The 20671-nt window shown below is 50.9% G+C and overlaps 2 protein-coding genes across 4 annotated transcripts in view; one reads left to right on the top strand and one right to left on the bottom strand.

The window, feature by feature from the left end:
• Positions 1 to 14688, top strand: part of TMCO4 (transmembrane and coiled-coil domains 4) — a 41939-nt gene extending 27251 nt beyond the window's left edge. For 2 of the 3 annotated variants that reach the window (XM_042794495.1, XM_032986582.2), the window contains exons 13-14: positions 291 to 408; positions 12495 to 13659. In XM_042794495.1, coding sequence (XP_042650429.1) covers positions 291 to 408; positions 12495 to 12803 — 427 coding nt within the window. In that variant the 3' untranslated portion in view covers positions 12804 to 13659. Of the gene's footprint in view, positions 1 to 290; positions 409 to 12494; positions 13660 to 14075 lie in introns of those variants that run through there. The other variant, XM_032986584.2, reaches the window with a different exon arrangement.
• Positions 14689 to 15984: 1296 nt separating this feature from the next.
• HTR6 (5-hydroxytryptamine receptor 6) lies at positions 15985 to 20055 on the bottom strand. The gene is made up of 3 exons (XM_042794729.1): positions 18460 to 20055; positions 16673 to 16831; positions 15985 to 16405 (listed from the first exon to the last, which is right to left on the bottom strand). The coding sequence occupies exons 1-3, from the start codon at positions 19186 to 19188 to the stop codon at positions 15986 to 15988; spliced, it is 1308 nt and encodes a 435-aa protein (XP_042650663.1). The 5' UTR covers positions 19189 to 20055; the 3' UTR covers position 15985.
• Positions 20056 to 20671: the final 616 nt, after the last annotated feature.

The following is a 20671-nucleotide window of genomic DNA, read 5'->3' as shown; positions in this document are numbered from 1 at the left end:
CAATCTCTAAGAAAATACAGAAATAAATAGAAAGGTTGGATTTTTAAACCTGCTGCATGTAATGAGTCCACACCCAGGAATCAGGGTTAAATTCAGACTTTACTGTGTCCCAGGAACCTGCCCTGAATTCGGCAACTGCTGTGATTCCTACATCAGACAAAACTGCAGCAGGTCTCGGTGCAGACATCATCCTGCTTCCTGGCCCCTCTACTCTTCTCGTGGTCTGAGCAGTCACATACTGCATTGGTTTGGCAACAGGATTTATTCATGCTCTTCTGCTCTGCTCCTAGGGGGGACTGGCTGCTGGGGTTTGTATACAGAACCTCTTCTGTCCAGATCAATGTTGCAGGCCTCCAGCCAGTCGACTTGGATGACAGGAGGATGGTAAACATGGACCTTTCATCTGTAGTAAGTAGTACTTCTTGTATTCTCAGTTTTTTCCATCTGTCCTTTGCTTGCAGCACTGTAACCTCACACTCGTCAATTAGGGGAAGACAGGATACTGAAGAGAGCACCTCTGTGTACATTGTCCCTCTTTCCTTTCTTTGAGATAACTCTCATCTCAGATTTCACTGTAGATTTTGTTAGCCCAGCCAGCACTCAGTACTGAGCAAAATAATGAGAATTTGCCTCTCTTGTTGGATATGTTTGGGTTTTTTTTTGGTTCTGAAGTATCTCGTCCTAGAGGCAGAAAATGCCATTATTCTCCAAGAAAGACCTGCTGTCTAGCAAGCCCTGGATCAGCAGGTAGATAGGATCAGCAGCTGGGAAACCTGGAGCTCAAACACGTGACAGTGGAGCAGGTTCAACCTGCAACCTTATCTTGGTGGAGCCTTCAACACTGTTCAGGTTCATACAGGGGCAAGTTCATAGGCCTTGTACCTTGCTCCTCTGGGCTGCACTGACTCCCTGGTGCAGGAACCAGTTTGTAATTAAGGAAGCTCTGTGATAACGATGTCTGGTTTGCTAGGTCCAGACCTGGGCTGCTGCCTTCTTGGGGTGTAGGTCTCCAGGAAGCAGGAAGAGATTCACCTGTATGTCCAGTAGACATTTAGTTTCCTCAAAGCTATCTGGTGTCATTAATGATAAGCCACTATATGATATGTCTAGCAACATTCAACTCAATTACCTTAAGCAAACTAATGATCTCATTGCCTCATCTATAATCATCAGTGAGCTTTTCCACAGAAAATCATACAGACCTTCGCTTGTGTATTCATATTCTCAGTAATCTTGGACATGCAATCTTGTTTTTCCATATCTTAAGGTTTTAACTCATTTTTCACTGTCTGCAAACTGAACTGGAAGACGCTCAGGATGCTCCTCCCATGGTCATTGTTCCTGCCATGACTGCTCCTGAACGCCCCCAAAAGCTGGTGGGGTTTGTCAAATGTTGCTCTGGAGCCAGCGGCACTTTTAAGTGCTTTCAGATTTTTTGGAGCACCAGCCTGCTGAGCCTATAAATACTCAACTGTTACCAGCTCATTTCATTCATTATAACTGAGCTATGTACAGCCCTTGCCAGAAAACACAGGGCTTAGTGCTGTACAGATAAAATAAGAGACTTTGCAGAACAAAATATAGGCTTTCCAGAAAGAAGTGGTATAACAGAGGCTTTTAAACACGATCCGGCACTGTAGCTGTTCTTGTATCTTTGCACCTTACTGGGTTGTCTTGGTTTGCATTTCCACATGCTCCCACATCTATTTTTTTTCACCGTCCCCAGCTGCCATTAGTCGCTTGTGAGCAGTGACATCTGTTGCTGGCGTGAAAAGAAAAATGGCCAAAGACGTCAAGCAGTGGTGGCACTGGGGTGACTTTTCCCGTTAGTTCAGTCTGTGTTACTCTCCTCTCTTGACTTCTCTTCAGCAACCCTCTTTCTGTTGACCTTCTGCTTCCTGAGCTTTGAAACCCCCTGGAGTCCTGCAGACCCTGCCTGGCTCGCAGCAGCCTCGCCATTTTTCCCCCAGAGGAGCAGTATTTACATTTCAGCTAAATAAATAATGGTTGCAGAGCTGCTATCTGCTAACCTTCAATTGCTGTGCATCTGTATCCGTGCAGCATGATGCCAACAGACAATCCCAGCGCTGTTCTCATTTCAGAAAGAGCTGACGCTTCCACTTGCTTAATCTTACTGCAAAGCATTGGGGGGGGGGGGGGGGGGGGGGGCGGAAAGAGCAACCCCCACAGGGGGAAAAACCTATGTTAAGTAGGTGTCGTTCTCTTGATCCATTTTCCAGACCATGGAGCTTTATGAAAAGCCATACAGTGCCTTCTGATGAGCATTTTAAAAGTAAAAGGAGCAAGAATGGGGAAGGAAATATTCAGGGGCAATATTTTTTAAAGTGGCAAGAAAGCAAAGGATGGATTTTGCTGCAAATATAGTGCAGTCGCGTAACAGAAATAGAGAGATTTTCTGTAATGGGGACCAGCTCCATCTCTGCAGATGCCCTTGCTGGAGGTCCATGTGAGTCTTCTACCAGGAATAAGAAAGGACAAGCTGTGATACAAGAATAAAGCACAGATGATGTGAAGGTGCTCAGCATGAAAATATTATGCAGGCAGCCTCAGTATTTTAGGCGTCTTCCAGCCCCTCCATGATGAAAATGGGACTGGATCCAAAGAGCTTGGTTCTCTTTGCTCTGGTAGCTTCAGAACCCTCAAATGAGTGGAGGATTAAGAGACCTCAGTACAAACAGGAATTCACCTCCAAGGCACTTATTGCATGTCTCTCTTGATTAGTATGTTTTTTATCTGACTGTCAGTAAAAAAAACTGAGAGAAAAATGTCCTCCCACTCAGCAAATGCAGTTATAAAAGCCTTCCTAAGGGTTACAATGGGACTGATTTATTCAGGAGATTTATTTGACAGCACCTGTTACAGAGACCAAGGAAGTAATTGAGCTGTAGTGTATTAGATTGATTGCTGTTTGTTCAGATGGGATATTGTAGATTACATTTTGCATTAACATTTGAATATTGCAGAAATGCTTGGAGTCAGAATGTAGGCAGAACGTTTTCATGGAGGCTCACAAGTCAAGAAGGGTGCTTAAGTTTCTCTGAGGTGTTTTACCACAGCAGAAACCAAGCATGAACTTGCAAGCTTAGGGGCAGTAGGAATGCCTGGGTGGAAGTCCAGGAGAGAGCGCGGCTGGATCGTGACAATTATTGCAGAGGTCAGCACTGTTCTCTCGTTAGTCCGATGTGAAAATTGTCATAAAGATCTTTAGGCTATGATTAAGTTTTGCATCCACTTTAAAACTCCTTCCTTTCCCATGCTTTCAGTGGCAGCTAAATTCTCCTTTTCTTATTCTTCATCAACACGTTGTCTGGATGGCAGCTGCCTACTTGCTGCTGGCGCTCACTAATTCCTGTGAAGGCAACACACAGCAGCCCCAACTGCAAGTAAATCCCTCCTTATTCAACTACCTGGAGTGCCAGAGCCATGCTCTCTAGAGCCCACAGACTAAAGATACAAGGTACTTTTTATTTTCTAGAGCAGTCATTGCAATGGTATGTAGAGAAAACATGCTGATGCTTTTCACAGCCATGTTCTTCTCCTGCAGCACCTCTGCACAATGGGAGGCAAAACAGCAAAGCTTCTTTTTGGAATAATCTGTATCACACATCAGCACACCTTTGCTTTTTCCTTCTGAGATACCTCAAAAGCTTTTTACCTCTTCTTTTCTTTGCTGCTGTAATCGAGCAGTAGGAAAGCTCTCTTTATGACAGTGATTAAAAACCAAGAACAACTGATCTCTTTCCGAAAGCACTCTCAGAAGATGGGCCTAGTATTCCCATGATGAGGGAAGGCAGATTCAAGGCAATCAGGCCTTCAGCCAGGCAGGCACACAGCATATATAAATATCATAAGTAGATGAAAAGTCTGAATTTTGTGAAAGCCAACCGATTTGGCACTTCTGTGAGTCAGGCTTTTTTCCCAAAACGCATTAAACTGATTTTTTCTCCTATATTCCCAAAACTTGCAGCAAAGAATGAATCGTGGTTACGAAATGTGGGTTAATTAAGAACCCTGGGGAGTTCAAAAGGCAAAAGGTCACCTATGTCTCATTACACCTTTGTTTCACTTGTTTCAAATGAGCAGGGCCACCTCCCGTGGTGACAGGCATTAACAGGATCAGAAGAGCAAGAGCTAGGAGCAGAACTTGGCTTCAGGCAGCGGCTCAAAAGAGCCTGGAGAGCCTTCTCTCACATCTGGGGGACATGCGAGTCTCTGTGGAAATAAGTCTATTTGTCTGCTGGGCTATAAATTCACAGGGATGGTTTCTTCCTCTTTGTGTGTCCCTGCAACCCTGGAGTTGTCAGTGGCTTAGTTCCCTGTGATCCTTCTTGCTGTTGATTTGGGAGCTCTGAGAATCACACATTACATACCTATTAAATACATTTTTCCCTTTGGGATGCAAGCAGAGGGTGCTGGCAATGTCAATATGTTAGAACAGATGAAGAAAAAGCTTTTCCAGAAAGGTGCAAATAGAACCATTAATAACTTGCAGTTTGGTTTTGCTTTGTGGCAGACAAAATCTCAAAGGCTGGTATCCCTTCTTGCTTCAACACAGACGTATTACTCAATCCTGATGTGCTCTTTGGGAGGCTGGGGATATTCAACTACTTCTAAAAAGCAGAGAGAACCATTTTGTGGTGCTCCTTGAGCCTTTATTTCAAAGGCTGGTGCCAAAATCCACATACACACTGGCACTCAGAAGCAGCGTGGTGCCATAACAGTGTGGCCTTCCTGCAGATTTATAGAAGTAATTTTCCCATTTCCTCCACTGTGCCTGGAACATGTGTGCATCGTTTCACGGTGGGTTTCCACAACATCTGTTTGAGTGCATACAGTGTTCGGACACCCCAGCTACCCTGGGCGAAGCTGAGTTTCTGGGATTGCACCTTTCTTCTTCAGAAAAGCTGGGATTACCAAATGCCATGTTTTAGAAAGATTCACAGGTCGTTTATGTTTATATCTAACACAATTCCACATGCAAAATTTGCTATTCCATTTGCATAACCACCGAAGTTTTGATGCCATTACATCTTTCTCCCACAGAGTGTAACCACTTGCATCACTTACTACCTTTTACAGATTTTCTCTTACACTTTATGCATTAGAGCACCTTGCATTGGAAAACAGGACTGTTCTTGCAAAGCCAGACATTGGAGCCTCCATTCTTGACAGGTTTGCAGGCAGCAGGTTTGTAGCTGTTGACTTTGTAAGCAGCTATCCCGATCACACAGATCTTACTCGAGCAAAACTCCCAGCAAAAGCAGTGGGAGTTTTCCCAAAGTAGTGTTAATAATGTTTGATTCTGCAAAAGTGGCTACACAAGGTACAGTAAGGTGAACTAAGGATAGAGAATTTAGCTTTCTATTTCTTGTCTTATGTTGGAACACAAACGCTAATTCTGTATAATTTCTCTGTTCAGTTTTGAGCTTCGTTTCTGACCTCTTCAGCTGACATGGAAAGCAAATTCAGTTGCAACATCCAATTAAAAGTGTTAATCAAGGGGAAGACTGACTTAGCTGACACACTACGTATGTGAGGTTTTCTCCTGTAGCACAGTTTCAGCTAATGTGTTTAAGATCTTGCAATTTCAACAGCATGTATTGTTGATATTAGCTGGATGTAGCCGAAACACCATGAAGGTTATCGCTGTCGGCTGCCCCTGTGACACTCGGGTGAGGGAAGGTCTTAAACTTGCTGCAGCTCCCGGCGTGAGGGATTTGTAGGCGGTCGCATTGCTAAGGAGAGATGTTGCACTACTCCACAGATGCTGAAATTTCCCAAGTGCCCAAGTCTTCTTGCCCAGATAAATTATTATCATCAACTCATCAAGGAGAGCGAGGGATGAATAAGCTGAGAAGAGGTCATTGTCCCCAAAGGCAGCAAAAATTCCTGTGGTTAACCAAAAGTGATCTTGCTTTGGGGGAGCTGAGCTGAGAAGCTGGTTTGAAAGCCGCAAAGATGGTAACACTTCAGCTGCCAAATCATGTGTATTCCTGGAGCAAGACGGGGAGAGGAAGGGTGATCAGTCCCTTCTGGTGTTACAGAGGAGTCATCCTCGGCTGCAGGCAGGTCCTTCATATCGTCCTGATTACGGAGACTGAATCTCATCTCAATGTTTTCATCTGGACTCTTGAAAAATTCTCCATAATCCTGGCTTGATCAATCTAACAGATATTTTGGGTCACTAGTCAACTGCTGTAGTTTATAATATCAGATATCTGCTATGCTTAGGAACAATCCAGTTTGATATATCAGTCCAGTCTTTATTTTTGGGGATCTCTTTTCCTCCGAGGTCCAAGAGATTATGTGCAAATTATTCCCCAGTGATAATTATATGCACAGTTTAAGCTGGGTCTTTTAAAACATTCTTTATACCATCTAATTTAAATAATTTCCACTTAGATGAGCACCAAAAAATAAGTATTTGATTATAGCCACCTTAAAAGTGAGTGGCATGTTTTGCAACTTTGATATAGCTGTAAAGACTCTCGAGTGTTCAGACATCAACCTAAAAGCTAAAGAACCGATGCCACTTCTGGCAGTCGTCAGTGAGAGCCTCAGCAAAAAAACAGTCAACAGCAGCTCTGCAAACGGTTGAAAAATTCATGGAAGCAGCTGTTGCCTTCAGCTGTCTGGCTTGGTGTGCGGAGCGCATTACCTGCCAGCAGAAGGACATTTGTGAAGGCACCTTTCCCTTGAAACTCTTTCAAGGGCTCCCTTATTAATTCAGAATTTATGAAGCACACTCTCTTCCTAACTTTGCCCTGCCCATCAGCGCTGACGTCCAGCTCCTCTCCATCTTGCCCCCTTAGGGCTTCAGACTTCTGAAACTTATCTCCTCCATTTACTTCCTCTGCTTTCTTGCTTTATTCTGTATTTTACTCGTCTCCATCATTCAGTCCTCTTGGAATTGAAGGGAAATTGAGAGTAAAGCTGGCAGCGTTTTTCACCAGTGGACGACTCCCAGCAAAAGAAACAGTGTTCGCTCAGAATTTTCAACATCGACACGTTCCCACAAAGCATATCAAAGTGTGATGGAAAAAGTCCTTGGAAAAAGTTATTGCACTGGTGTGAAACTGGCCCCAAGTGCTCTCTGAGGGTGACGTCCCTCAGTTATCATCCCAGAGGGGAGAATGACTTGATCAATAAGTTGTGTCTGAAAGATGATTGCAGGTAAAAATGACACTTCTGCTCAAGAAATGCTGCTGTAATTAAAGGAGAACTTTTACCGGTCAAGTTAGTTTTTAAATGAGAAGAAAAATAAGAATTGAGTGATTTACTCTATTCACGAGAATTGTAATTGTGTGGAGGGATGATTTAGAAGCAAAGCCTATTAGCTTCAGCTGAATCATGCTCCAGTCTTTATTCCATCAGTTTTTCAGAGCCGAAATAGAAACATTAAAGGGGAATAATGCAAATGACATTGACAGTATTTTCAAAATAAATTCAGCTCTATAAAGTTTTCCTCAAATATATTTTTATTAGCTTCTCCTCTGCTGGAAGGCAGGACTGCTAATGCTCAGGTTATACCTATAGTGCCACAGAGGACTTGCTGCAGATGCCAGATTCACATTTTTTAATAAATCCATTTAAATTACAACTTCTGAATTAGTGGATGTCACTGTCTTCACTTTTGGAAAACGTTGTTTCCCAAGAACCCAAACAGAAGAATTTTACTTCTATTTCAATTTAATTCAGCCAGAGCCTCTTTCAAGGTTAATTTAATGTTCTTCTGGTTCTCGCCATGGGAATCTGCTCTGCCTCTGGCTTTTGCCAGGTCCAGCCCTGTTCCCCTGCCTGGGCAGCGCCAGGCTTTTGCCATAAGCCTTAAGAAAACTCTGAGAAACAGATAGGGCATTTTCTGCCAGGCGGAATGCCCTCTGTCATGCAAGAGAAGCACTCCGAGTTAAGGCTTAGGCCGACCTGTGGGAATGGCTCTGACCAGAGGAGCCTGCCAGCTTGGCAGAGATGACGGCGTTTTGAGTGATAACCTGGCAGAGCTTGGGAGTCCTATAATCAGTCAGTCTTTGGCACCATCTGGGAGAGGAGGGCTGCGCGGGTTTGGAGGCAGGATCCAGAGCTGAGGATTTCTGGAAAGCAATAGTGTCATTTGAGTTTCTTCCCTTCTTTACCAACGCTACCCCAGAACTGGCTGGCAGCTGATTTCGGAGCGCAGGGTTGCACGCCGGTTCCCTTCCTGAATGCCAAATTCACCGCCACTTCTGGAAAGGGAGAGTAAACCCAGGAGTTGAACTGGCAGTAACGAAAGTTGCTGAGCGGGCTGGATTGAGATCTGCCACCCCCAGGCTGTTTGAAATTCACTGTGTGTGTACCCAAAGTGCCTGACAGGAAAGGGAAAGGGCCGCTGAGGAGCGAGGTGTGATTATTAGCTGAGCTTCAGAACCTGCAGCTCACTCTAGGAACTCTTTTCACCCCGTACAAAATACCATTTTCTGTTAAAACAAATAGCAGTAGTCAAAAGGGAATCCTGAAACTGTGATGCCCTCCAAGGTAGCCATTACTGCTCCTGCTGAAATAACGAAGCTCTGGAGAGACATTTTAACTTGAGACTATCTTTCTCCTGCATGATAAAGTTGCTCTTTGGATGCGACGGGCTTAAAACAAATCAGAAGCGAAACTCTCAGCCGTATTAAGGACCTGTGCTCCAGCAACTTGCAGAGTACCTGTGAATCCTCTGCTCACGTTGCATGCCTCACTCGCTCCCTAGGAATTCTCTGTAAATCCATAGGATGTTTGGTCAGGGAGAGCAGGAAGGCCCAGCCCAGCTGCTCTGCCCTTTATCTCTCCCTGCAGGTAGCAGAGTGGCCAAGGGACTTTCAGCTGAGCTCTTGCAACTCACGCAGCCCTGCAGAGCAAACAGCTTTGCAAACTGCGCCGGGCTTCGGAGCCGGCGTGCGCCCCTTGCACCGGCCGCTTGGGATCGGTGGAGGAGCTCTTCTTGGAGGAGACTGGAGGGGATCGTAAACCCGTTGGCTGTGGAGTGAGCAAAGCTTTCTTCTGCCATACCGAGCAGAGTCACATCACTGTGATGCCCAGTGTGGTGCTGGAGTAAGAGTCTTGCCTGTGCTCACGTGAGTCCCTGGCAGAGCCAGGATCGTACGTAGCGTCTCCTTTCTCCCAGGTCCTTTCTCTGTCCACCACTTGGCAGGCTCCCCTCTGGGTTCTGGGGTACACCTCGGGTTCCTGCAGCTCAAACCCTGAGAGAAGTCGGGATTCTTCCTCTGTCCCAAAGAGCTGGGTGGACCCTGTGCTGGTGCTTTATCTGTTCTTTCGCAACACTGGGGAAAACCAACCGCGAAGGCAACTGAGTGGAGCCGTGGAGGTCGCACCAGCTTACCGCGCGGTAACTGCAGATCGATTCCATCATCCTCTCCTCCGAGAGACGCTGATCTCTGTCCCCTGTCCCTCTGCACCTAGAACTGCTGTCAGTAAGACGGAGAGCAGCGTCTGTGCTGCAGAGCTCACAGCTCGCCTTGGTGCAGCGGCCACCAGTGGGTTGGTTGCAGGCCCAGGGGTGGCATTATTTGTTTTCAAAGCTCTCGTAAATTGAACTGTGTTTTTATGACACCGTAACCAGAGGCACTTATTGTACCAAATAAAAAGACTTCCATTTGAATTTAATAGACGCAGCTGATTATGCTCAGTGACGTTTTTTATACTGTTGGGTGGATTTGAACTTGAAAACCTTTCCAAACTTGCTGAACTGAGGGCTCCCTTCAGCTGAGTGATGGATCCCCCTGAGCAATGCTTATCATCTGGAGTCCTTTGGAGATCTTACTGTGCAGCTTTAGTCCTGCAGCAGAATTCGTGATACAGGCAGCTGGCTTGCGTTTTTCGGTGAGTCAAAGCAACCATAAAATCAGATATAACAGGGGAGAAGTCACCTAAACACACTGATAAACGTACCCTACTGCTTTCAGTTCCTTGTAACAAGCATAAATATTTTTTGCTTTGGTTACAAGAATACCTTTCTATTCCATTTATTCTGAAATTCCTCCTGCACTTTGTTCTGACAAATAGTCAAACCATTGTTTATTTCCCTTTAAAGTTTTTATTGTCCCTTGCAATGTTTTAGATGTTCCCATCTCTTCTGCAGCACAGCCTACCCAGTGGAGGAATTCAGCTTTTCCGACTGCAGATGAAAACAGGCTTCTGAGAGATGGAATTGCTGAATTTTCCCACCAGAATGGCTTCCCAGCTTTAAAAAGGCAATGCAATTTGTTCGCTGTTCTTTTGATGATGGCTCGGTACTTAATGTCACAGTAGAGCAGAGAAAGAGTCGTACCTCCTCTTAGGCTTCTCAGGGCTTGCATCCATCTGGCTTTCTGGAACCCCCTCCGGGGCTATCCTGGAAACAGAAGTGAGTTTCCTTTGAAGATTTAGTGGTATTGGCAGACCTGCAGTAAGGGACAGACTTTCAGGTGGTCGCAGCTTCTCTTTTAGCTGCATGAGGAAAGGCTCAGCTCTTCAGAACTGCTCATACCCAGCGTCTCTCGGTGATCGTGGTGCTCAAGGAAGAGGAATTCCTCATTGTTTTGGTGGAAGCTGCTGGATACTGAGGAGTTAGGAAAACCTAGTCCTTAGACTGGCAGTGGAAATTTGCTCTCTCTGACTAATGGCTAGGTAACATCGCAGGCTGAGAAATCCCCAGGCACTGACCAGGGCAGGTTGGCTGTGATGACCGCAGAGGTTTCAGAATACAGCAAACCAAGAGACTGCAGCAAGCCCTCCCAGGAGGTCCATTTCCTTCTGGTTTCTCTCCACCTTGTCCAACGCTCTGCTCATTTCTTCCCTTAGCACCAAGCCCCTCTATTGAGTAGTAAAAGGTTCATACTTTTTTCAGAGAACAATGTACACATCTTAACAGCCAGTCCGTTAGTCCTTCAGTGGTTATTTTAATTAACTAATCTGTTCCAAACATCAAGAGCCTGTTGAGCCATCTGGACTGATTAAAGTCACATATTGCATTACTAATGCGCTAATTAAATCCTTCGTTTTGCTCCAAGCCCTAAGTGCATCCAAATGTTACCACTCAAAAGCTGCTTCACACCAACAGCTAGGAGGTTTGAATTTTGCCCGTGCGTTTGCCGTGAATTTTGCTTTGGGTTCGGGCAGGGGTGTGCTGGTGACGCTGGCTGCTGGCACCGCGGGGAAGGGCAGCCCAGGCCTCAGCCGGCCCCGGGGCCGAGCTGGGTTTCTTTGCAGAGCTCTGCAAAGATCTTTTACCGTCTTGTGTGGGCAGACAGCCCCGTCCTGGGGCACTCGTACCCGCAGCTGGGAAGCAGGAAACCTGGCACTGTGGAAATTCCCTAATTACGAGCAAGATTTGGGAAGATCAGAGGCGGTGTTGCCTGCGACAGCCTTCTGGCTGGGTTGCAGAGGCTTTAAACTGTTAGAAATTGAATTTACCAAAGAGGCCGGAATATCTTAGGATGCAAATCACACCCCTTCATCTTTGCTGAAATCTACAGGCCAGCTGGCGGTTGTACCACCGAAACGGCCTCGACTCAGCCTGAGCGCGCGTTTCCTCCCCACAGAAAAGCCCGCGGTAAATGCGCTCCCCCCCCTCCCACCCCCCCCCCCCCCGTTTTGGCCGTGAGTGGAACAGCGAAGGAGACCTGAGGGCTGGCCTGGGGGGGTCCTGGCTGCCGGGACTCCAGCCGCGCCGCTTGCCCAGGCCGCCTGGGAGGGAGGAGGCGGCTTCTGCCGCTCCAGCCAGGCAGCCTTCAGCACCCGACAACCACCACCCGCACGGGAGGTTTCTCCCCCTGCTGTGCCCTGGCTGGAAGGGAGCGTTCCCACCCCCGTACCAGCAGGGTTTATGTCATCACGGAAATCACCTTACAGTAAAAACGTGGGGGGGTTTTGCGCGTATTGTTGACCTGGTGTATGAAGCCATGTTCTGGTTTGGCTTAGGAACCCGTAACTCTCAGGCTCCCGGTTTTATATGGTGTGGGACAGATCAGTGCACCTTCCAGCCAAGAACCTTAACACGCTTGGTAGCTGTTGTGACATTCAGGGACTATATTCTAATGTAAATAGGATAATCTTTGCTTTTACGAGGGAGCTAAGGCACAGGGAGGACAGGTGATTTAGCAGAGAACGGAGAGTTGAACCAAGACAACTTGTCTCCTACCTGGGCGTCTCTCACCATGGCAGCTCACCTCCTCTCTCACCCTCGTGACACCCAGAATCTGGAGTTTTGTAACTCAGCGATGTCCAAGCGTTTAAACGTACGCATCTTGGGGAAAAAGTAATCCAGCAGCAGCGTGTGCCACAAAGGGCGCAGCCAGTTCAGGTTATTGAACGGACAGCTGCGTTTTTCAGGCCTCGTACTTCCAGCCTTCCAGAGGGCAGACAGTCTCGGGACAGTGGTGGCTTTTGAGATGGGCTTGACTGGGCTGGGTTCCCCGCAGCTTCCCCACTGACGGGACTCGTGTCGTTGCTTGCAGGTAAACGGCCACCTGGACTACATGAAGCAAATGGACACGATCCTAAAAGCCGTGGGCATTAAAACCAAGGAGTGCCGGCTGGAAGAGAAGGGCAGCAGCAGTCTTTTCTCCCCTCCAGCCAAGAAATCCCAGCGGGCAGCAGGCAGCGAGACTCGGGCAGAGGAAGGCACCGTGCGAGGGGAGGATGTGGCTCTGCCAGCCGGCCACGCTCGCCGCCATGGTGACCCCAGCTCGGGAGGAACCTCGCTCCCCTGCCCGGCCGGTTCAGACAGCGGGCACGGCCAGGCCGCGGGCGAGGGAGGGAATTAGAGCTCCTCTTGTTGCACGGAAATGCTCAGCCGGCGCTAAAACCGCTTTCAAAGCACCGTCCGTTGCGCTGGGGTTCCCGGAGGAGTATCGCCGGAGCTGGAGCTGCAGTTTTCAGACCCTCCCGAGAGCCTGGAGCGTGGCACCGGCGTGTGGCTGGATCAAAGCGTTCAGAGCAGCCGCCCACGGCATCTCCCACGGAGGAGAAAGGGCTGATTCCTGCCTGATTCAGCACTGCTCCTCAGGAAACGGCGGCACTTCCCTCCTTGCACAAACTGGGTTTATTCCGGAGGGAAGCAGCTGTCACCATTAGGGACTGCGTCTCTGCTGTATAACTCTTGGGAAAGCAGGTGGCTCCGTGGGTATTTCTAAGCGTGTCGTGGAGAGGGGCTCGTCACTAGGAAATTAAAAACGTTCTTCCGCCGGTGGTCGGGTTGGTTTTTGGGTTCCAGGTGAGCCGCAGGCTCTGGCTGCCCAGCTCCGCAGGTCTCGGCGTCCGCGCTTCGGCTCTGCTCATCGGGGAGGCGAGAGGCTCCCCGCTGCTGCAGGTTTGCTGCCAGGGCTTGGGCACCTCCCGGTCGCCGAGACCCTTCCCCTGTCTGCGGGCTGAGGGCGATGAGTGTTTGAGGCCACATTGCTATTAGAAACCCGCTTTGAGTCCCTAGGTGAAAGACAGCAGAAGAAACAGAGTGGGCTTTTTATGATTTATTACTTAGTGAAACTTCCTCTCAGGCTTTGCAAGCCAGCAACCCACAGAGGCTTTCGTTTTGTGTCCCACACACATCTCTAGCCTTAAAAGCCCCCTCTAGACATATTTTTAATCGGCTTAGAATAAAACCAATACTTGGCATAGGATAAAGATGAGTCTGTCTGATTTCTGCCTCCTTCCCGAAAAGCGAATTGGCACCCACTCTCTTCTCCCCGGCCTCAGACCGGAGCGGGGGACCCTGCTTTACATCCCCCGTATGGGCCGATCCACATCTTCCATAAATGGTCCTTTTCTGGCCTATTCCGCTGCTAAGCCCAAGAAAATGCATCTGGCAGGAACATGGCGGGAGGATAAAACCCCTTCTGAGAACACCTCTTGTGCTTTTCTGTTTTACAACAAGTGCCGGGTGCTATAAATCCCATCCCACACCCAGAGCTGGAAGGTCTCGTTGACTCATGTGAGGGGAAACCATGCGATTCCCGCTTCCGATTTCGGTTCACACGGAGTCCTCCTCCCTCCCTGTTCCAGCAGCTACTTTAATAACCACTTCTCCCTTCTTTCCCCAGCCTTCTGCAAACCTTACCTGCAGGTTATTTCTCACGAAGTCGACCACGCGGCCGTTTCTGGGGGTGGCAGCCTGACCTGGCCACGCGCCTGGCGTCCCCCGAGACGGGCCACGGGATCCCACAGCGACGGGCCCGTCCGGGAAAGGGATCCCATTTCCCCACCGCGTCAGAGGATTTGTCCAGCAGCAAACAAACACCGCATCACAAAGAATCAGCTCGACGAGGGAGGGAACTATTATTGCTTTTGAACACCCAGCGTGAAGAGGCGGTCCCTCTTTGTCCATCTCCCGAAGCCTCTGTCCGCTCATTTGGAACCTAATGGAACTTTTGAAGTTCACCGTGTATTTTTCTACTCCTTTTTAACTGGAGTTGCAGTCAAAATATGGTTTTATTTAAAGCCATTTGTGGAAAGATGTACGCATTTATCTTTGTGCTTGATACCAAACGCCAGCTCTCTGTCCACAGGTATGTGGCAAAAATGTACTGAGCGGTTTGATGTTTGAACCTGCGCTCAGTCCTCTCCGTCTGTCACCGTCGTTTATCACTGACCGCCGGGCCAGCCGCCGGCTGCAAGGGGATTTGTAGCAAATAAATGTCAAGTCAGTCATAAAAACACTTGTTGCTCAGTTCTGGAACATACGTGGGCAACGTGGAAAGAAAACAATTGAGACTTCTTGGCGTGTGGCTGCTTCTTCCAGCATCCCGTATCCATCCCAGGGCTGCTTTCTACTCGTTTGTCGGCGTGATTGTGAGCACAATCAGACTCGGGAGTGTGAGCTGGGAAAGGGGCAGCAGGGCTTGTAGGGTGCAAGTCCAGGGAGGGCACAGCAACAGCTACCAACCCCCCTCCGCATCTGAAAGGCACTTGAGGAAGAATTTGCTGAAAGCCTTTGTTGGTTTGGAGGTTTTTTACGTGCCCACTTACCACGTAACTCACCATTCTCCCTGCTGGTGGCTATGGGGAGGGCTGGAGGGGCTGGCATTGGCATTTAAAAGATAATAATCATTTAGATTCTTATCTGAAGGGGGAAAAAAAAAATGCAGGTTTTGTAATTGCATCATCTAAAAATTAACGGGTTGTCAGAGCAAAGTATGATGGTCATATGCCAAAAATAGGAAGCCGTAGGATGAAATCTGAAGGGAAGCTTATCTCGTTACTTACTACTGTCAGGATACCCGTAGAGCCACAAACAAGTCGAACACCCACACCCTTGCTGAGTATCCAGAAAGCAATGTCGAACATTTTGCATCAAATTGAATCCCCCGTAGTGCAGGCTGTTCATGATTAAGCACGATGGTTTCACTGTGTTGCAACTCGCAGCTTTTGCAGGAATCCGAGACAGATACCGTCCAAAGCAGGCGAGGAAACTGAACTCCGAGGAGATGTGATGTTCCCTGGACTGAAGCAGCCCCAAATGTGGTTTCCACCGGTCCTCTCGCTGCATTTGGTGAGACGGAGGCGATTTGCTGAGCTGTGTGAGCTGGAAACCAAGCCTTGGTTTAAGCTTGGGGAGACACAGGCTGGCAGAAGGGTCTGGAGTGCCAGGTCCAGATTAACCGGAGACGAAAAGGCCATGAGAAGCAGCTCTCGGAGGAGGGTGAGGGATTGGTGACGGTGAGCAAAGGAGGGGTGGAAAGAGAGAGAAAGGAGGCAGATTGACTCAGCAGCAAAACGTGGCTTTGCACTGTTTAAACCCACCCGCAGCAGCGCTCGGTGACGTCTTCTCCAAGGAGGCGCGCGTTGGGTTTGAAGAGCAGCAACGCGCGGGCAGGGAGACGTCTTGCGGCGAATCCCCCCCCCCCGACCCCCCGCGGAGTTTGCACGGGGCTGGGGGATCCTTCCCAGCACAGACGGGTCCGTCACCCACCCCCCACCCCCCCCCAGCCCCTGCCGGGACCCCCCCCCTCGCTCAGGCCACGGGGGTGCCGAGCCGCTGGGGCCGCAGCTCCGCGTCCGGGGGCTCCGCGTCGAAGAGGTTGATCGAAGGGGCGCGGGGGGCCGGGGGAGGCGGGGAGGCGTCGCCGGGAGGCAGCGGGTTGTGTTCGTTCCCCGGCGCTCCCGAGTCGGCCGAGTCGCTCTCGGCCTGCAAGGTGAGGACGTTCTTGAGGGACGTGGCGGCGCGGGGTCCGCTGTTGGAGTTCCTCATGGAGAGGGAGATGGCGCTGGGCCGGGGCTCCCCCGAGCGCCGGCAGCAGGGCAGGTACTTGCCCATGGCCCTCTTGAAGTCCCTCATGAAGAGCGGGTAGATGATGGGGTTCATGGTGCTGTTGCAGTACCCCAGCCAGGTGAGCACGTCGAAGAAGCCGGCCGGGACGCAGCCGCAGACTGCCTGGCGGGGGGACACCGCAAGGATTAGCCCAGCTCCCACCTCGGCCCCCATGCAGGGCGGTTTCCCAGGCATGCCGACATCTCCCTTTCCAAGGAACCCTTCAAAACCCTTTCAGAGGGTTTTTCCTCGCCGTTGCTCCCCGGGGAAATTGCATCTTTGCACCCAGGGGCTTTCCAGCAAGACCTGCAGGTGCCTAAGATGGAACCCAACCGGATTCCAACTGAAAAGCTTTTGCAAACCCGCCAGGAAAACCCCGACCGTGCTTACCTGCGCCACGTTGGTGACGAAGAAGGGAAGCCAGGCCACGAAGAACATGCCCAGGAGGATGCCCAGCGTCAGGCTGGCCTTCAGCGCCTTCTTGCTGTGCTTGTTGGCGAACCTCCTGCTCTCGCTGCCGGCCGCGGGCTGGCTCGGGGTGCGAGGAACCTGCAGCGGGAGACGGGCGGGCGGTGACTGCTGCTGCCCAGGCCGGAGCTGCCGGCACCAGCGCCAGCCTCCCGCCCAAGAAAAGCGGCGTTTGGTGCTGCAAATCCTGTAAAAAAAAACAAAAAAACAAAAAAACAAAAAAAACCCCACTGGTATTTCCCTACTCACAAGGGGCAGGAGGACAGCACACACCGCAGGCCTTGAACCATAAATCAGGAAGAGAAAGCAATAGAAACCCTTGCCATTGAAAGGATTTTTTTTTTTTTAAGCTGTAAAATAGGAGCTTTATCATTAAGATGCTTCTTTTATAGAAAAATCCAACCCAGTCAACGTTTTGGTGAGGATAAAGCGTGCCCTAAGGAGGCAGCTCTAGCTGCTGATTAGAGCAGCAAACTAATTATATTTTTAAAAGCAGGACGTCAAACATTTCAGCCTACAGACACCACAGCTAACTCAGTCCTTTATCCACTCCTGCAATCTAAAATTAAATTATTATCTCAGCCTTCTGCCATAATTAAACCAGGCCCTGTTACCACTCAGCTTCCTGCCCAAAAAGAGAACAAAAATCCAGTTAAAAAGATGAAACCGGAGGGTTCCCTGGCTGACACCCCGTTTCCAGCCCGCCCTCCGCCCGAGCCGGTTCGGGGCCCCCGGGAATCTGCGGGGACACTGCTGAAACACAGGGGGTGGATGCTGGTTTCCCACGGCAGAACAAAGCACCTGAGCCCCCCCCGGGCCCCGCGCGGGGCAGCCCCGGGGCTGCGGCAGGTTGTGTTTGTGGAGTCCAAAACCCCCGACATCCGGGGAGAAAAGAAACCTTTTATACTGTTGTCTGTTTATGCTTTGATTCTCATTTTCCTTTTGGAAGTCTGGTACGTCTTATCATGTGCGGGAGAGCTGGCTGGGTCAGAGAGTCCCAGCTCCTTTCTTAAAAGAGAGAGAAAAACAAACTAAATCAAGGTATTTAAAGGCAATTAAGTTTGTCTTTCCCCTGTAGGATATGAGGTCAATAAAGCCTGTTACAGGGAATTACAGCAGTTAGATTTAGTGGCAATTACCTTCTCCTGGAGAAATACAAACAGGTGCAGCCACGTTTTGGTTATAAAAGCCACATACACCAGCAACCGCGTAAGGAGGTATTTCGCAGTTCCCATTATAGACCAGGTAACAAAAATAGAAACTGGCTGTTCAAAATGAGGTGCTCTCCAGAATCTGGTATTCGCTATTATTTAAACTCCTTCTCCCCCATATGTCTCACACCCACCGTGGCCAAGATTTACGAGTGGAAAGTCACATAAGATTAAAACCCTCCGGGATGACGCTAGCCAAGAGGGGGGAGAAACTGCATTTATTTTGCGCCACTGAGTGTTTTCGCCTGTAGCTTATTTCGCTGCTCCTGCTCCTGCTGTTTCTGTGCTCCCGAGCAGCTGAAAAGCGAGAAATTCCTGGGACGAGACACGGGGCACCTGGGAAGATGTCGGAAAGGGTGGGTGTTTGCCCCAAATCTCCCTCCCTGCCGTCTGGCTGCCAAAACCCTTTGCCGGCTCCGTCCCCGAGGCTGGCCGAAACGCCCCGAGCACCCGAATCACGGGCGCCCGCGAGCAGCGACGTCCCCGCGGCCACCTTACCTGCGGCGTGGTGTCGGCGGTGGCGGCGGTGGCCACGTTGGAGGCGAGGGAAGCCACCTGCACCGCCTGCTTGCGGGCTGCCAGGAGGATGCGGCAGTAGGTGAAGGAGATGGCGGCGGACGGGAGGAAGAAGGTCAGGCAGGAGGCCACCAAGGCGTAGGGCAAGCTGACCAGCAGCCGGCACTGGTCCTCGTCCCCCTGGGAGGTGACGTTTGGGGAGCGGACCTCAAACTCCAGCTCGTGCCAACCCATCTTGATGGGCAGGAAGGAGGCCAGCGCAGCCAAGGTCCAGGTGGCCAGGATGAGCCAGAGGGCTCTGCAGGAGGTCATCCGCAGCTTGTATTTGAGGGGGGAGATGATGAGCAGGTAGCGGTCCAAGCTGATGACGCAGAGGTTGAGGATGGAAGCGCTGCAGCACATGACGTCGAAGGAATACCAGAGGGAGCAGAAGTCGCCCCGCAGCACCCAGCGGCCGTAGAGCTGGTTGAGCATGGCCGGGGGCATGACCACCAGCCCCACCATCAGGTCGGACATGAAGAGGGACACCAGGAAGTAGTTGGAGGTGTTGCGGAGGGAGCGCTGGGTGACGATGAGGAGGATGAGGAGGAAGTTCCCCGCCGTGGTCAGCAGGATGATGAAGCAGAGGAAAGCGGCCACCCAGCTGCTCCCCACCAGCAGCGAGCGCTCCCCCAGCACGCTGGCGTTGGGGGCCCCCAAACCGCCCTCCATGAGCAGCCGGGCGGTGGGGCTGGCTCTGGGGCTGGGGGGACCTTCTCCGGCCGTGACCTGAGCTAGGTGATCATCGCTGGAGCCAGCTCCAGGGGAAGAAGCACCAGCTCTCCGTCTCCTCTCTGTGTCCGTCCTCCTTTCTCCTCTCCTCCTCCTCTTCCCCCACTCTCTCTTCACTGGCAATCAGGGCAGAGTGACACTCCCAGGAGCCGATCAGCAGTGGCAAGGTTCCCCTCCCCGTTACTCACAGCCAGGCATCTCCTCGTCCCTGCGAATCCCCCGGCGCTGGGATGGCCCTGGACGCCGCTTCTGGATGCTGGGGATGCTCTGGACACCAGGGAGGGTCGGGATGCTCTGGATGGCGGGATGCTCGAGATGCCGGGGATGCTCTGATGCTTTGAATGCGCTGGACCGAGGAATAATCTGGACCCCAGGATGCTCTGGAGCCCACGATACTTCGGCTGCTGGGGACGCTCTGGATCCCGGGATGCTCCGGACGCCGGGGATGTTCTGCACCCAGGATACTCCGGGTGCTGGGGGTGCTCTGGCTCCCAGGATGTTTCAGACGCCGGGGATGCTCCGGACCCCCAATGCTTGGCTCCCTGCCCCCCAGCTGGGCTTGGCCACTCGCAGAGCTCCGTCCCCCGGGGCAGCGGGGCCGCGCTGAGCCCTGCCTGAGCTCTGCTGCTGCTGCTGCTGCTGCTGCTGCTGCAGCCCGAGACAGCAAGGAGAGGCAGAGCAGCCCCGAGGCGAGCGCGGGGATGCTCCCGGCCAAGCTCGCCCGTGGGGAGGAAGATGCAACACGCAGGAGTGTGGGAAGGTGTCTCTCCCCTGGCCGAGGCGCGTCGAGCATGCAGGGGTGCGTGTGTGAGCGTGTGTGTGTGCGTGCAGGTGCCAGCCGGACTTTTACCTGCTGCTCTGTGATGCACAGAAAAGGATGCAGAAATGCTGATTCGGAGGAGGTGGGGCTGGGGCTGGGGGGGGGGGGGGGGGGGGGGAAGAGGAGGAGATGAAACGAAATGCTAATGGAAACAGAGATCTGGTCAAAACTCCACAAAGTGGCAGCCAGAGAGTTCCCTTTTTTGCCTTAAAGAGACAGCCGGCACCGTGCTCTGCCTCCCCACGCCGGAGCCCCCGCGGCTGGCTGGCAGCGGGGAGAGACCCACGGGCCGGCGGGTCTGCGGCTGAGCCGGGCCGGCAGCACCGAGCGCCAGGCTGCGGCCGATAAAAAGCAAAAATTTGCAAAGCCAAAGGAAAAAAAAAAAAAAAAAAAAAAAAAGCAACAAAACCTGCATGCAACAGCCCACAGTCGCCTGCTCAGCAAGAAGCCAGGGGCGTGGAAAGGACTTGCTGGCCGATGTGCCAGCAATCCGCAGCCAGGGCTGGAGGGGGCGAGCAGAAGCCAGGGGCGACGGCTGCGCTCGGGCCGGGACAGCCCCGGGGTCTTGCCCCTCCGCTCCCGGGTTAGTTGGGCTGGCCTCCA

This window comes from Tyto alba, unplaced genomic scaffold (assembly GCF_018691265.1).
Source record: "Tyto alba isolate M040663 unplaced genomic scaffold, T.alba_DEE_v4.0 Super-Scaffold_20000042, whole genome shotgun sequence".
In the NCBI taxonomy this organism is placed as follows: domain Eukaryota; kingdom Metazoa; phylum Chordata; class Aves; order Strigiformes; family Tytonidae; genus Tyto; species Tyto alba.
This window is presented reverse-complemented; position numbering and strand designations above follow the sequence as displayed.